A 16,812-nucleotide genomic window follows, 5' to 3' on the forward strand; every position below is an offset into this window, starting at 1 on the left:
ATTTCAGGCTGCTGCATAAATACCCAGTGTTTACTAGGATTCAGGTCAGACATGGTTCCTGGCAGCCTGGAGCAATGATTTCCAGTGTTCCCTTCCAGCTTAGCATTGCTTCTCCATACAGGTTTTATATTTGTTCTTTCTCTTGCCACCTTTTTTTTTTTTTTTTTTAATCCATGGCGTTTTTCTCAACAGTGCTTTCAAGAAAAGTCTCATTTGGGGAAGAAATTTACATATATCACGGGAGAGCCAAAGTGGCAGTTCATTAATTTGTTAATGTATGCAGAGATGTTCTAAAACTTAATGTTCCTTGAATCAGCATTTTGAGACATTGACTATAAGGATGGCAAAAGGAGTAATAATAAAAGGCTAGGTCTACTCTCCTGACCTACAGACTGAATGATTCTTGGCGCAGAGGAACTACTGATACCCATCAGCAACATTCCAAATACTGCCCTTTGCTCTCTAACCACCCCCATCACCACCACCATGGGAGATATCTGAGGATTTTGGTTAGATCTGTCTCTCCATTAACTAGTAAAAATGCATGACCCCAGGCCATGTTAGAGGGAACAAAGAATCAAACATAGAATGAAAGCTTGCTATTATATCTGGGACCTGGTAGAAAGACATGAGCAGATGTTTTTATCTGAGCACAAAGTGAAATGATTTGATAGTGGAAACATGAAGTCCACAGTGTGGAAGAGTGGTTGTGTAATTGCTCTTGAACATCAGTTGTAAATAGCCAGGAAGGCTTTTGCAGGAAAGATGCCTGCTAGGATGCCTGCTCCATCTGAGATGTTGGAGAAACATAAATATTAGCTTGTGGTTGACTTGCTTCTTTGAGCCTGTCCCATACTCCTTTCTTCACCAAGGAAACAGCATTTCTTCACTGCTGCTGCTATGGATTATCTGTTTACTGAAGCAATCTTGAAGGAATAGTAGCCTTGAGGAGATCAGAGGAAGTCTGGAGAGAAGAGCCTTTGTAATTAGTCTCTAGATGTCTTCATGACAAGGAGATTAGGGCCAAAGAATGACATACATCAGTCATCTCTGACCTAACTTATCTGCAGAAATAGCACATAGGAATCTCCTCCTGACTTTACCTATGCAATACCTGAGCTACAGATGAAGTAGACCTCTTTAGGACTTCTAGTGCAGCATCATCTAGAGTATAAGACCCAAATAAAGTAGATTACTCATTTTTTATGGCACTTGTTTTCTATGTTTTTTAAATCCAGTGTTTCCTGCATCTGTCATAGAGTAATATTACCCAGCTAACCTGTAGGAACACTGCAGTAGGAGTGACTTACTGCAGGAGAACAAGCCACTCCAGCTTCCAGAAAGTCTGCAACACAGACTTTGGGATAAGAGTTAATTTGCTGTGCAATTCCAGAGAGACAGCTTTTTTTATTTTATTTTTTTGGCAGTGGGACTATTGGTTTGTGGGGGAGTAAAACTCAGCCTTTAGCTAAGTGGTGGTTCTGATTTCCTTCTAGATTAAGGAGATAACATTCCTGAAGAACACAGTCATGGAGTGTGATGCTTGTGGTGAGTTACTGAGCTGAAATATCCAATGTCCAGCTGCCTTCCACAACTACTTCATATATTGTGTCCAGACAAGTAGTAAATGCCACCTGTGACTGTCTACCCAAAGGCATTGGCTTGTTTCACCATTGTCCTGAGTGTCATAGGGTAATACTCAAGGTTAATGATACTTTTTCTCCCCCCAACCCCCAAAGCATTTTGCGTGCATGGATCTGTGTTCCCTGCTGTCCTCATGGCTCAAAGGCAGATGAAGTTGTTACCCCTTTAAGTGTGGGGTTCAGGAATAGCCTTAGAAAGCTTACATTTCTTTCAAGCAAATCCCTAGTATTTGTTTACTTCCACTGTTTCCAAAATGAAGTTTGTTAGTGGTTCTATGACATATCACATTGCACTTCTCAAGGCAACTGCTGCATTCTAGGTGCCAAAACTTGCCCAGCCACATGCCTCCTAATAACCCAGCCTATGGCCCATGTTAGAATTACCCAGGAATGTATACTGGGTGTCCTGTGGCATATTGTTGGCTATCCTTGAGCTGTGAATGGAGGCTCCCAGGAGGCATTACTCTGATACTCCTTCCATCCTAATGCTGTCACCCTCCAAGCAAAGAGCTTGTTTACAGAGGATTCAGGAAGCAGGGTCATAAAATTTTCTTGTATAAATCTTGCTCTCCATTAAATGATTTTTCTGGACTGAAACTTACTTCCATTATCTGACTTTCAGAAAGCATGGTTCTTAGAGATGCTTTGTTTTTTGCTGGTACACTCAAAGGACAGACCAATAACTGTTTCCACATTTGGAGACTTCTGCTGGAAAAAAAGATTAGCCAAAGCCTCTGGGGTCAGCAGCACAGAAATGCATTCACCCACAGCAATTGTTTAAATAAGCTGCTTATAAAACTGTCTCAAACTTTCTCTCTGTCACTTGATCTGTACCTTCCCTGCTTGCTGTTCTACTCTGTGTACATTCTTCTTCTGCACTCATCACCATAGAGAGCTTCTTTTAGTCAAGCATTGAACAATGTGACTCACATCAATCGTTTTGTTCTCTCATTACTTCCTGAAGAAAAACATGAAGAGAATAGGCCTTCTTGGTAAAGATTTTGCTGCTGGTGGTAGGGTGTTGGGAGTTTTTTTGGATAAAAAAGCTGGAGAAAGCAAGATCAGAAAATGTGCTTCCCACTTGGAGTAGCGGGTGTGGAAGACTTGGGACAATTCTAGTTTCTGGAGGAGTTTATTCAGTCTTGAACTGACCTTCAGTGGAATTCTTTGTCCCACAAAGATCCACTTTTCAAATTCTCTTGTGCTGTAGGAGTTTAGTTCCTGATCATATTTTTGATTCTAGGGCTGGGATCCTAGGTTCTTTGTTGGTGTTCTGAGATCAGGTCATGAGGATAAGGACAAAAACACTGCATTTGACCTAAAATTCAACTCCAAAAACAAGAGTGTTACACCAACAAAGAGGGCTGCATGACCAGGGTTTTGCCCTGGGAGTTAAAGTTTCTGGATTGGTTGGGTTTTTTTATTTATCTTCTCTGACTCAGAAATCTGTCAAGTTGCTGCTTTTGACTTCACTTTTCTCCATTTACAAAATAGAGGCACAACGGCTCAACCCTCAGAAGGGCTGCAAGGAAGCATCTTGTGTGTGAAACATGCTGAGCTCTTATAGCTGAGATGATGGGACCACCTGATAATAGACTCTGGCAGTGACAGTTCTTAATGTTCTTATTGTCCTCTAGGCATGCATACGGAGGCAACGGGCCCTGTCATCACTGTAACACAGTTCAACAGATGCGTCCCAAACCCCTGCTTCCCTGGAGTTGCCTGCACTGAGACCAGCACTGGCTTCCGCTGTGGACCCTGTCCCCCAGGTTATTCAGGCAATGGGTCCCAGTGCACAGATATCAATGAGGTAACAGCCAAATAGTCCAGGTCAGAAGTTACAAAATTGGCTCACTTTTCTTGGAGTGCTGTTGGTGTGTCTTGTGGTTGATGCAAGCACTGCAATTCCCTGAGCAGTTCAACAGAAACATCATTTCGCTGGAAGGAAGTCTGTATCTCACGTTGCTGCCAGCTCTGTTCTGTGGTGTCTTTAGATCTAGTCTAGCTAGATATTTCTTTCTGAAAGATACAGGCTTCAAACAAAATAAAATGCTTCAGTCTGTACTGCATGAGAAGGTGAGTTTGGAAGACCAAAACAGTCCCTTCTGCTCCTACAACCTATTGAGCTAGTGGCTGATGAGTTTCTAGAGGTGAGATTTATGATGTGTGGAACAGAATCGAACATTACACAAGCACAGATGCATGTATACAGTAAATATTACCATGCTGTTTAGATTGCTTCACTTGTACCTAGCAGATATTGGGGAAAGGATGGGAGTTTTTGTTTGGTTGTTTTATTTCCCCCCCACCTCTCTCTTTCTAAAAAGTGAAATGTGGTTTTTCTATCAAGTTTACTCTCTACACGGGTAAAGCTTTACTCAGCTGTTAGTCTTTCATGTCTATGAGATTCCTTAGTTGTGTGGTTTTCAAACCATAGTCTTAGGCTGCTTGTAGTCCACCAACCCACTCTAAGTGTCTTGCAAAGCCACATCACCTCTATAGTGCTTCACTTTAAAAACTCAGTGGAACTAATGGATCCATGAGAGATTGTGGGGTTGATGTTAACCCCCAATACATGGGAACTGCTGCATTAATGTAATGTTTCTCCCAGTATAGAGTACAAGAATTCAGTGAAAATAACGTTTGTATAACCTCTTTCTTTTTTACAGTGCAATGCAAACCCCTGCTTCCCGAAGGTCCACTGCGTTAACACCGTCCCTGGCTTCCGCTGTGATCCGTGCCCTCCTGGCTTCACTGGGCAAATGGTTGAAGGGGTTGGACTAGCTTATGCAAGGGCCAACAAACAGGTAAGGCCCACAGACTCTTCGGTTTCCTTCACAAGCCATTAGCTCAAGGGTCTTGGAGCCCTGAAAGATACGAGAGGGAGATATGTGACTGCATCGTGTCAATGGGAAGGCTGTGATGCAGTGAGACGACAGACTTGCCAAGGATGTGCTAGCCCATTGGCAGCAAAGCAATTTCCATTCTAAGACCTTACTGCTGAATTTGTACTGGTCAGAATGTCAAGTCTTAACACCTTCATCTATGGCTACAAAGACAGCCTGGGGATTCCTTATATTAGGACACAGAAGAGTTGATGCAGCTATTGGGTATGCATGCACACACATACACACACATACACACACACTTAAAGTATAGATAAATATATTAAAAAATAATCTTAGTGTGGTCTGTGAGAATATATTGGAAGAAGGAAGAACAGCATGTGGCTTCTATTATTTAGAAAGTCATAGGACTGGTCATAGGACCACCTCTTTGACCACCTTCTTCCATTGACCCTTTCCTATCCTTTAACAATAAGGAGATACCCTGGCAGCTTAGCTCAGGGCTAAGCTATTTTGCCAGGCTAAAATCACTGGTGACTATAGGGGATGAAAAACTTGCCTGGGGTGAGGAGTATTGTTGGGATCCTTGACTTAGTGAAACCTTTGAGCTGTGGGTCCCAGTAAGGTGTGTTGGGGGCTTTATATCTGCAGCTGATAATGTCCTAATGCCCTAATTCTATAACCTAAGTAGCTACTTAAGAACTCAATGTCTATTTTGTTCTTCCTGGCCAGGTTTGCACTGACATCAATGAATGTGAGACAGGTGCTGCCAGAAATTGTGTCCCAAACTCCATCTGCATCAATACACGGGTAAATATTACTGGAAAGCGTTGTGTTGAGCTCCTTCCTCCAGGCTCTGGAGAATGTTTCCCTCTGTTAGCTGTGGCAGTCCAGCTGCTGAGGACAGGGTACAGCAAAGGTTGACTGGGGCTCATGTTATAGTTAATTCTTTATTACTTTTTCTCACAGGGATCCTACAAATGTGGAGCTTGTAAACCTGGTTTTGTTGGGGATCAAATCACAGGGTGCAAGAGCCAGATAACAAGACGCTGCCCTAATGGTGAAGTTAGTCCATGCCATGAGAAAGCTCAGTGCATCGTGGAGCGTGATGGGTCCATCTCCTGCGTGGTAAGGTCCAAACATCCCTGCACTTGAGGTCTGCTCACTTCTTTCCCCTGCCTTGTGCTTGCTCTCCTGGGTCTGCCACTGCCCTCTCCTGGAGACCATGCCTCCCCAGCATAGCCTTGCTCCCCACTGACACCTGAGCTACCGCAATGGCTCTTTCAGTGCTCTCTAGAGAAGTGGAGTGCTCCTGGAGTAACAGGTTATCTCTGTACTGCCCCTCCGAGGCACTGGCTTTTTGTCTGGAGCATGACGAATTTGGCAGTCAGAGAGCAGCACTGCACAGCAGCTGAGAAGGGGGAAATACCGTTCAGCATCTTCCTGGAGCCAAAAGATTTTGCTGCTGCATCTGTCTTTATAAGCTCAGGGGCAAGCAGAGAGCTTGTATCTGAGCTACTTAAAATACTGTTATTTACAGTGTAATTATCTGTTATGGACAATATTTTTCCAGCGGTGTTGTGTACTTGGATTTGCAATGGTCTGCACTGTTATTATTTAAGATTTTCAGTTTTAGAGGCAAATGCCTGTCTCTAGAAGACTTACCAGCAGCTTCACTTTGTTTATCTGTTGTCTTGCAGTGTCTTGTGGGGTGGGCAGGGAATGGCTATATCTGTGGGAAGGATACGGACATTGATGGAGTCCCTGATGAAAAGCTACGCTGCTCTGACAAAAAATGCCGCAAGGTAAGATGTGTTTGTCTTTGAGACTTGGTTCTGATTTGATGGCGTGCCTTGGTGCTGATTAGAACTGGCCCCATCCTCAGAACTCAGAAAGGCTTTAGAATACGTGCAACTTGCCAGCAGGCCCTGGCACTTGACTGTTTCTTTTCTTTCAGGATAACTGCATGACTGTCCCCAACTCTGGCCAGGAAGATGCGGACAGGGATGGAATTGGAGATGCTTGTGATGACGATGCTGATGGAGATGGGATATTAAATGCTGAGGTTTGGGTTCTAAGACTTACCCTGACATACCCAACTATACCCAGAGGTCCTACAAAGCACCTACGCACATCTTTAACGTGAATTTAGAGAACCTGCAGGTCACAGTATATGATGTTTCCTCTTTATCTGGATAGTCATCTGAAGATGCCAATTTCTGCATACTATGCCCTAGCTGAGCTCTGGTGGGTCTGGGGAACTTGTGCTGGACCTGAACAAGAGGCTACTTACAAGGCCTAGATATAAATATGCCATTAGACATGCTGTTCTGTGTTGTGCTGTTAGAGCTGCCTGCAGGCAGGCAGGTGGGAAATAACTTAATGGGACTGAAGAGAATCTGGAAGTCATGTTCCCCCGAGGGATGGGAACCTTCTCATTTCATCAGACTCTGGAGATATTTATAGGTATTACTGGTATTCACTGAAGAAGCAGTGACTAGGCTAAACAGACTGGCTGCAGATCCCACTACTGGGCTGCTCAGAGCAGCTAGTGACATACCTCATAATCTTCATCTCTTTCATGCCTTCCTAGCATGCCTAGTGCCAAACACGTCCATTCAGACTGTGCCCCTCTTCTGCAGGACAACTGTGTGTACACACGCAACACAGACCAGCGTAATGCAGACAAAGATAACTTTGGTGATGCCTGTGACAATTGTCGCCTCGTGAAGAACGATGATCAACGGGACATCGATGGTGATGGAAAAGGAGATGAGTGTGACGATGACATGGATGGTGACGGTAAGAGCAGCTGGAGAATGTCCTCCAAGAAGTTCATCTGTACTGATACAAGAACCAGAAAGCTATTTGGTGCCCAGCTATGGATTTTAACAGCAGGCAACCAGCTTAAGCTTTGCAAGAACAGAACTAGTTCCTGATAAGATGAAGCACAGCTCAATTCTTAGACACCAAGATCAGCAGTCAAGCCAGTATCCTTCACAGTGCAGCTCTTGCAGGGTTAAAAGATCTATCACACACTATTTTCAGTCTAGTGCTAACAATTTTTGTTAGCATGCTTATTGTGCACATTCAGAAATCAGTGCTATGGTATCCTTCAGAAAGAAACATGTACCAGACAAACAGATTTCAACCCAGACAAGGACACTACTTTGTGCTGCAATTTAAACTTGTGGAAAAAGTACAGGGAAATCCAAGTTATTAGAAGCTATTGGCTCAAGGCAGTATGTGTCAGGGCTGTATTTCGGGGCGGGGGGGGACGTAGCTGGCTTTAAAAACAGTGTTATGTACTAGCAATGCTTTATTTACACAAAGCCTGCTTTCCAAAGCCAGAAATCACAACTGCTGCTGGCCTGACGCATACATATTTATTTACAGATTATTTCCAGTGCATCTAGTGCTGTTTTGGTCTTGCTGCTTCCTGCCAAGTAGCTCCCTGCTGGCATGATTTGCTGGTGTAGTAGGTAAATGCAGAAAAGTGGGAAGTGAAGTCATACAGGTTGCTGATTAGATTGTTCCTGGCTGTCTCAGGCCTTGAAAAGACACTGTCTAAATCTTCCATGCAAAACAGCCAAAGTTAACCTTGACTTATTTCATAATTATATAGATGTCTGCTTTAGAGGAAAAAGAATCTGTTACGGTTTGGGGAACCGCAGACAGCTTCATCTTCATCCTTTTGGCCTCTAACTCCTACATGGATATAGTGCCATTTTGGAGCAACACTCCTCAGTTCCTTCGCTGTCTCTAAGGAATGCATTTAGGGTCATTTTCAACAGTGTGCTTAGACACCCACAATGGTGCAGTTTGAAGTATGTTTTAAGTTAAGGTGCTGCTGAGCTCTTCTTCCTCCAGTAGTTGCTAGGAGGTAACCTAAATTAATATAAGTATGTAAAACATACATACATTAAAATTGAAACGTGTTTCATTTCATGAGCTCAATGGAGAATTGAACAATGAACAAACAGTAAGGCTGTCTTAGGTTTTTGGTTTTGTCTTCCCTTTCCCCTCCCCCCCAGTCTTTTACATCTAGAAGTGATCTTGGTGCATATAGCCTAATAGCACTGGTGACTTGATGGGTCATTTTTGTTTTTACAGGAATCAAAAACCCAACAGACAACTGCAGAAGAATCCCTAATCCTGATCAGAAAGATAGTGATGGAGATGGAGTAGGAGATGTGTGTGACAGCTGCCCAACAGTCAGTAATCCAGACCAGGTAAGTAAGCACTTCCAATTTTGCCATCTTACCACTTCATTTCGCTTGCTGAAGACTGCATTCCCATTTACCTAAGGTCAATTGCTAATTTTAGCTACCATCCTGTAGTGCTAAAGTACAGCACCTAGAAATCAAAAGTCTTAGTGTGCAGAGGAGTATGGCAAAGAGGAAGCTTTACATTTTGGCTGTATCTCTTCTTACCTCTCACATTAGTGTTTATTGTTGTTTCAGTTCCTCAGGGCAACTTACAAGTATTGCATAAGGAACTTTCTCACTATCATGAGCTCTACTTTTTGATCAAAATAACTGTGGCACTGAGACTAACACCTTGTCTTAGTTCTCCTATATTCCTAGTTCTCCAATTTATCTATTGCATGTTTAAATGATTATTGCTTTATTTTACTAGAAAGATACTGATCATGATCTAGTGGGAGATGTCTGTGACACCAACCAAGACAGGTGAGAGCTTACTGCAAAAATTATGCTTAGGTTACATGAGATCCTGAGGGGGAGGGCACAGTGGGGGAGGCAGGCAGGGGAAGGTGTATTTTGGTAACTCCACAAGAAGCAGGTTTGGCCTGAGCCTGTTTCTTTACCAGACAGAAGAGGGGGAAATTTTCTCTTCAGACCTCAAAGAAACTTGTCAGCGGTGGCAGGGGGCCAAAGGCTAGAGAAGGTAAGCTTGCTGACAGCAGGCTTACTTTTCACTGCCTGCCTCAAACTTGCTCATAGACTACAGCTGGACTATTTCTGGTCTATTGTATGTGTAACTGTAATTGTTTAAGACATAATAAGGCTAAAATCACCAACTTTCCCTCCTCTTGCAGAGGATTCCGCTCCCTAGAAAGGAGTTACATGCTTTACTTGTATAATGCATTTTTTTCCCCCACCAGTGATGGAGATGGTCACCAAGATAGCCGGGATAACTGCCCAACAGTGCCCAACAGCTCCCAGCTGGACACAGACAATGATGGGCTAGGAGATGAATGTGATGATGATGATGATAATGATGGGATTCCAGATGAGAAACCTCCAGGCCCTGACAACTGTCGGCTTGTCCCTAATCCTGGCCAAGAAGACTCGGACGGTAAGGGGAAAGGGGCCATGTTAGCTCTGCATGGGATTCTGCTGCTCCTGGAGGTCAGTGACTGTTAGCTTGACCTCCAAGATAGGCAGGAAGTTAAATTTCCTCAGTGCTGACCTGAGGTAGTCCTAGGACACTTTCAGGTCTCCAGTAACTCTGGCATTAGGTTAATATTTGAGAAAAGCTCTCTTCCAGAAGTACTTATGGTTCAAGATGTTTCTAGTCACAGCATCTCTGCAAGCAGGAGGGAAGGGTCAGGGGTTCTTCACAGCTGACTCATAGGAAAAGAAAGCATGTGGCAACATTGCCTATGTGCTCTGAACACCTAACCTTGTATAGACATAGTCACCTGAAACTGTGATAGCCAAAAGCCAGCTGAGTAAAACTCCAATGCAAAGGATAGCAGGAAATTAATGAAAGTTTGTCACTTCTTTCATTCTAACATGCTCTCTCAGGTGATGGTGTGGGAAACCTTTGTGAAGAGGATTTTGACAGAGACATGGTGATTGACAGAATTGACGTGTGCCCAGAGAATGCAGAAGTGACACTGACAGACTTCAGGGCTTTCCAGACAGTTGTACTGGACCCTGAGGGTGATGCACAGATTGACCCCAACTGGATTGTCCTCAACCAGGTAGGAGATTGCTTCAGAATTGGCTAGCAAGTCAGGTAGTGACAAGTCTGTACCAAACTGGATGCAGTTTCCATTAAAAGTCATCACAGGCTTAGCACTACTGTATAACAATGTCATAATCTTATAGTCTCACCTCTGTGACTCTCTCCCCTCACTGTTTAACAAACAGGAGTGTGAAGTCAGTATATTTGCAGTATATACTAATAAGTCAACACTTGTCTTTCACAGGGCATGGAAATTGTTCAAACCATGAATAGTGATCCTGGCCTGGCTGTAGGTGAGGCCCTTTTTGTTCTGTTGGAATATTATGGCTCATTAATTGGACATCTTTCTTCTCAGTGCAGCTTTTAAAAGTATTTCAGACACTACTTAATGATTTCATCCACTTGTCCCCTTTTGTGGGGGGAAATACTTTCTGTATAGTAAGCGGAGTTGTCAGATTTGCTTACCAATGTCTACCTCCCCTCCCCTCCCCTCTCCGATTCTGGAGAGAAACAAATCTATGTTCTACCTCAGAATACAGAGTATTTGTTTTCCAACCACCTAAAGGTTATACGGCCTTCAATGGAGTGGACTTTGAGGGCACATTCCATGTGAACACAGCCACAGATGATGATTATGCTGGCTTCATATTTGGCTACCAGGACAGTTCCAGTTTTTATGTAGTCATGTGGAAGCAGATGGAACAGACCTACTGGCAGGCAAACCCCTTCCGAGCAGTAGCAGAACCTGGAATTCAATTGAAGGTAAAGAAACAAGGGGAAAATTAGTAATGGATTTTTGCCTTTTTCCTAGCTCTGCTGCTTTCCCCCATACAGTGGGACAGCAGCTATGGCTAATCAAGCCTTTATCCTCACAATTTACCAGTCTCTTCTCTCCTTTAGGCAGTGAAGTCTAAAACAGGCCCAGGTGAATATCTTCGTAACTCTCTCTGGCACACTGGAGACACTACGGACCAGGTCAAGCTGCTGTGGAAAGACCCTCGCAATTCTGGCTGGAAGGACAAGACTTCTTATCGCTGGTTCCTGCAACATCGGCCTCAAGTTGGATACATCAGGTAAGGGGTTTAGTTTCCTCTCTGTAGCTGACTGGAAGTCTAATACACAAAACAAGTATTTCAGGTGCAGTGTTGTAGTAAAGAGGAGGGAAAGTATCTGATTTTTTCCTCCACCCTTGTAGAAATTGGTTCCTTAATCTTGTGCTCACGTTCTATACATGCCTATTCTTTTCCAGAGCTCGCTTCTATGAAGGCCCTGAAGTAGTAGCAGACACTGGAGTTGTCCTTGATACAACTATGCGAGGAGGACGTCTAGGAGTTTTCTGCTTCTCACAAGAGAACATTATTTGGTCAAACCTGCGTTACCGCTGCAATGGTGAGTTAGCTTTGAAGGTCAAGCTCAGAAATTTTTGTGCTTTGGTCTTCTTGGTTAGCATACATACAACTGTAGCAGGATATAATTCTGTTTTTCCAGTTCCACTTCTAATCTATATTTGCTTTAATCTCATCTTCCTCAGATACTATTCCAGAAGATTATGAAACATATAGAGTTCAGCAAGATCAACCTCTGGCTTAAATGTCTGTCCAAAAACACTTGCTTTTTAAAAAAAAATGCTCAGCTGTCCCACTATTGCCTCTGGTATACTGTATAAAGAACTGTAAGTAATGTACCACTGCACTCTGCGCTGCACCAAGTGTCACTGCAGTATCTGGCATCTTTTCTAAAGCAGCAACTTTCTTTAAATGCTATGAAAACATAGTGAAATTGCAGAGGTGTAGACATCAAGTGTGAATAGAAGCCTATGCTGCTGTAAACACTAGTTCTCTACACTACATGGAAAAAAAGATGTGCTGAGGAGCTACCAGCAGTAGCTGGAATTATTGAAGCAAGTTTAGCATGGATGTTTCCCAGGAATCTTTCCCCTCCTCTGAGGCTCTCACGTGTGAATGTTACTATTTTCAAGACCTACTGCAAACCAAACTCAGCATTGGTCTGAAAAGCACACTGCAAGAGCAGCCTATGTCCAAGTTGCTCACAAAACATAAAAAAGCACTTTAGGGAGTGCATCTTTGTTCTAGAATGTTGAATAATAAATACTCTAATACTTACTTCTTCTTGGTCCTATACATGTTGCTCTTTCATCTTCTGAAATGCTTCTGGTATGAATATGTAACAAAGAAGTCTTCATAAGCTGAAAGCAGTACTATTTCTACAGCATCCTCAGCTGAATTAATAACTTTGTTAGCAGTGTAAATTGCACAGGATCTTTCATTCAAGAAACTCCTTCTGCTACTACCTAGTTCTTCCAGATAGCATCAGCTAGCTTCAGAACGGTAAATGAAGGCTTTATGCTAGGTTTGTCTTATAACACTGTCAGGAGTCCAAAAAAGACAAGTAAGGAACTGGGGAAACTGAAATTATTAATATCACGTGTGCTTACTTGAGCTGAATATGCAGATGCACCACAAGGGCTTCTGTAGTCAGTAACTTGGACTACTGCCCAGTCTTTTCCAGATAAACAGTTAGCAGTATTCTAGTTTGCCCAAAGAGAAAGTAAAACCCTGGTTTTGCAAGATATTTCAGAAAAGCAGTTCATACTAACTATACTGAAATTTTCTAATGAAACTATGAGCAAGGCACTTGCCATTGAACACTGAACAGTGCACTTTTGGAAGCAGTTAGGTTTCATTCTAGAGTGAGGCTCTATGTTAAAGCCTGTACACTGATAGTGGATGTGCTATGTGGCACATAGTGGATGTCTTAAATGTTACTAAACAAATAATGTGTGAACAGAACTTTTCCTCTCCTCCCAGAAAACTGGCTTACAACAAAAGCTGCACTTTAACCAAGCAAGTCTCTACAGCTACTTGCATCTGATTTTCACATTCTGGAGGCAATGGCATAAGCAAAGATCTACAAAAAAATCCACCAGTTTTGCCAACTGGCTCTTTTAGAGTGTGTTAGCTTGCTGATCACAGCACTCAGAACATGTTCAGTCACCATTCTAGACTACCATGAAAAAAGACATTAAGATGCTCTTTTCTCAACAGGAAGAAATGCAGATGAGTCAGTACAAATCAAAGTACAAAACCTCCTTTGCAAAATAGCTTTAAGGACTAAAGGGACATTATACTGCATCTATGAAACTGATTCAAACTTCAGCATGCCCAGAGATGTGTCACCAAGCTGAAAGCAGAAATGAGCTACTTGCACCAGAAAGTGGCATGCATTCATTCAGTTTACAGCAGAACAATTTCTGCTGTAAAAACACTGAACTAGAATGACTGCTTTCTACCCAGCACATCTACCCCTTAGGCTGAAACACAGATGACCATTTCCCACAGACAAGTATCAAAGGGTAAGAGAAAAGGATTAATTCCATTCAAAAGAGCTGAGAGTGGTGGTTATCCCATCCCAGCTAAAGATAAGCACTGTCTTATTAACCTAAAACTTTTCTCCTCACTGGCTCTACTTACCTCTATTTTGATGAGCAACCTAAAGCAGCATTTACTACAGTTAAAATTACACTCAGCTGTTAAAGGACGCACTATGACAATCTAATCAGGCAAGTCTGAACCCTTACATGCTCATTTTCTCTTTCCGAAGTCCAGCAATATAAAGGTAGAAAGAAATGCTGCTTACCATCGAATGCTCTAAAATATACAGCAGTCCAAAAATGCAACTGAACCTCTGATTTAAGAAAAGTAGAGTCTCATTCCACTGACACCAAGAGCCCATAAAAACTTAAGGGACTACAGCTGGGGATAGCTTACGTTTTGATTCTTAACACAATACTTCGCATCTCCAGTTTCCTCTTAAAGAAGATGGAGTTCAACTTTCGTAGCTGTAAGAAGCCAGCTTAACTAAATTAATTAGATTTTGATATTTCCTTATAAACACAAATACTGAAAGCACTTTAATATTTCAACACTGAAAACCTTCAGTCAAAAAAAATCTCAAATAAACAAAACTAAGTAAGAAAAAGCTAAGCAGCCAGAGACAAAAACAGTTGAACTTTTATTACATTTCATTTACAAATAATGCAAAGATACAAAGACAAAAGCCTTCACACAAAAAAGAAAAGATTGAAAAGAATGTACATTTAGTTGAGCTGCTTTTTCACATCATTTCTCAGATTGCAAACACTTAAAGCCAACTTCAGTTTTCCACTTTACCTATAGAAAAGCACAATAAATAAAAGTTTTATGTCGCAGGGACAATTTTTCCAGAGTTCCTGTGCCACCAAAGCTGTAGCTGAATATAGGATTGCATATATCAGTGAAATAATCCACAAATTATTTTAATAGAAAAAGTTTAGCTTGTAAAGAACAGTATATTATACTGTCTCTGAAAATGCATAAATCTGACATTTTTCCCCCAAGCTCAATGAACTACATAAAGTTGTTTTTAGCTGCCAGTCTATGAGAGAAGCTGCCAAAAGCAGCTGTATTAATTTTATTAAAATCAAACTTTCCCTTCATACATATTAATACATTTTACTTCCACTTCTAAAAGGAATCCTTCCATAGGTTGGGGTGGGGGGTGGAGGGAAGAGAAGGAAATGTCTCTTAAAGTAAGAAGAAAGTCTCTAAAAGCACTAGTTCTTCCCAAAATAAAACCTCAGTATCCACTGTGTTATTAGTTAGTAGCTGACTGAAATGCAATATTTTAATTACTGCACTATATAATGTTGACCAAAGATTGGTGGACGTGTATAGAGAACATTTATACACATAGCTGTCTTTTGACTATGTGGATGCTCATGCCAGGAATATTCAGAATGCAGCAAGTAAAGAAAGACTTGTTTAAGGAAGCCCTATCCCCCCAACCCCAACAATATTTTGCCCCATAAATATTATCATATTACTTTTATATTCATCATCTACTCTGCAAGAACAAACATTTTACCTATTTTTGATTTCTTAGAAATTCCAAAATTGAGCCAAGCTGATTCTTTTCCTTTCAAATGGAGGCTTGTAACATTATACATAAGCAAAGATCCTTGATAACTGCTTGCTTTTCTTTCCTGACAAATAGCCAGAGCAGATTTTGTTTAATAAAAAATGCCCTTTGTATAGTATAATTCAATGCAATTTCTCTAAGTCTAAGCCTGTAAAATTTCTGAAAGAAATACTGACACTCCACTATTACAGTTGCAGAAACTAGTTCTTAAATTAGATTTATAAATGGAGACCTCTTAATCCTTTTCTTCTAAGCCATAGTATAAAAAAATTGGATTGAATAATCCATAGGACATGTACAAATGAACTTTACATTTCACTGTACAAATACAGCAGTTCAAAAGGCAGAGTAAGATAGAGCATTCTGAAAGCAGATGTCTCTAATGAGAGCCAACAGCATGTACAGCACTTCTTTAATATATCACTTCGCACTTTGCTTTTTAAAATGATACTAGATCAGACTGCCTTCACATCCAAAAACCCCTGCCCTACTTTCACAGATTTAGCCAAGATTCATTACAAATATAAACCTCTTACCACCAGCTGACACCTTATCCAAGACTTCCCTTAGTCATTACTCAATTATGACAATTTAAGCTTATTCAGGGAAGAATGTTTATTGCACATTTAAGGAAAGAACTGAAGGATGGATGAATCTGCACAGGTCTCAGACTAATCTTTAAAATAAAGATTTAGCAAAATTTGAATGTGGTAGAGAATAACATTCTCAGGAGTAGAATATACATTTTCCTGTAACTCCCATTTTCCTAAAATCTCAACTGCAATTAAAAAAATTTTCAGCTTACTTGCAGAAAAGGGTGCCCTTCAATAGATTTATAAGCTTTATCTGTATGATGTTGTAACTACATGCAATACAAAAATTTCATAGGAACCAGAGCTTACAGTCAGGCAAATTTATATTTGATGTATGTGTTGTCACACAGCTGTTCCGCTAGAGAGCATTTTATAGAATAGCAGCCTCAAAGCAACATGATACAGATCAATCCCCTCCTTTCCTTTCCTTGCACCACAATGAATCATCTCCCAAAGGAAGTGGTAAAAACCCAGTCTTTTGAGACATTTGAAATACAATTGGAAACCATAAAGCAGCAAACAGTTCTGCTCTTGTAAAAGAGTATCCAGTCCTGAGAACATTTGGCCCTGTACAAATTACAAAAATGAGCTATGAGCTGACTCAATTTAGGACAAGCAGTCTGAGGAAGCCCTTATGACATCTGATTCTGGGGCTTGTATTTATTCAGCAGAAGTACCAACTATTTTGATTTTGTCTCATTTTCAGATACACTTTTGAGAGCTGAGCGACATAGTATCCTTCTTTGTTCATTAAGTGTGTTAATAAATGGCTCAAATGCAATTCCCATTTGAAGAACAAATCTCCAGGAACAAGAGCAA

General features: G+C 41.4%; 1 protein-coding gene across 2 annotated transcripts in view; it reads left to right on the forward strand.

Moving 5' to 3' along the window:
• COMP (cartilage oligomeric matrix protein) overlaps positions 1 to 12,546 on the forward strand; it is a 35,539-nt gene extending 22,993 nt beyond the window's left edge. For both annotated transcript variants that reach the window (XM_062596512.1, XM_062596511.1), the window contains 17 exons: positions 1,497 to 1,548; positions 3,281 to 3,453; positions 4,313 to 4,450; positions 5,222 to 5,299; positions 5,459 to 5,617; positions 6,190 to 6,294; positions 6,447 to 6,554; positions 7,132 to 7,291; positions 8,603 to 8,721; positions 9,128 to 9,180; positions 9,615 to 9,808; positions 10,261 to 10,439; positions 10,668 to 10,716; positions 10,989 to 11,185; positions 11,324 to 11,496; positions 11,673 to 11,812; positions 11,955 to 12,546. In XM_062596512.1, coding sequence (XP_062452496.1) covers positions 1,497 to 1,548; positions 3,281 to 3,453; positions 4,313 to 4,450; positions 5,222 to 5,299; positions 5,459 to 5,617; positions 6,190 to 6,294; positions 6,447 to 6,554; positions 7,132 to 7,291; positions 8,603 to 8,721; positions 9,128 to 9,180; positions 9,615 to 9,808; positions 10,261 to 10,439; positions 10,668 to 10,716; positions 10,989 to 11,185; positions 11,324 to 11,496; positions 11,673 to 11,812; positions 11,955 to 12,013 — 2,136 coding nt within the window. In that variant the 3' untranslated portion in view covers positions 12,014 to 12,546. The remainder of the gene's footprint in view (positions 1 to 1,496; positions 1,549 to 3,280; positions 3,454 to 4,312; positions 4,451 to 5,221; positions 5,300 to 5,458; positions 5,618 to 6,189; positions 6,295 to 6,446; positions 6,555 to 7,131; positions 7,292 to 8,602; positions 8,722 to 9,127; positions 9,181 to 9,614; positions 9,809 to 10,260; positions 10,440 to 10,667; positions 10,717 to 10,988; positions 11,186 to 11,323; positions 11,497 to 11,672; positions 11,813 to 11,954) is intronic.
• Positions 12,547 to 16,812: the final 4,266 nt, after the last annotated feature.

The sequence above is a fragment of the Rhea pennata genome, chromosome 27 (assembly GCF_028389875.1).
Source record: "Rhea pennata isolate bPtePen1 chromosome 27, bPtePen1.pri, whole genome shotgun sequence".
Taxonomy (NCBI): domain Eukaryota; kingdom Metazoa; phylum Chordata; class Aves; order Rheiformes; family Rheidae; genus Rhea; species Rhea pennata.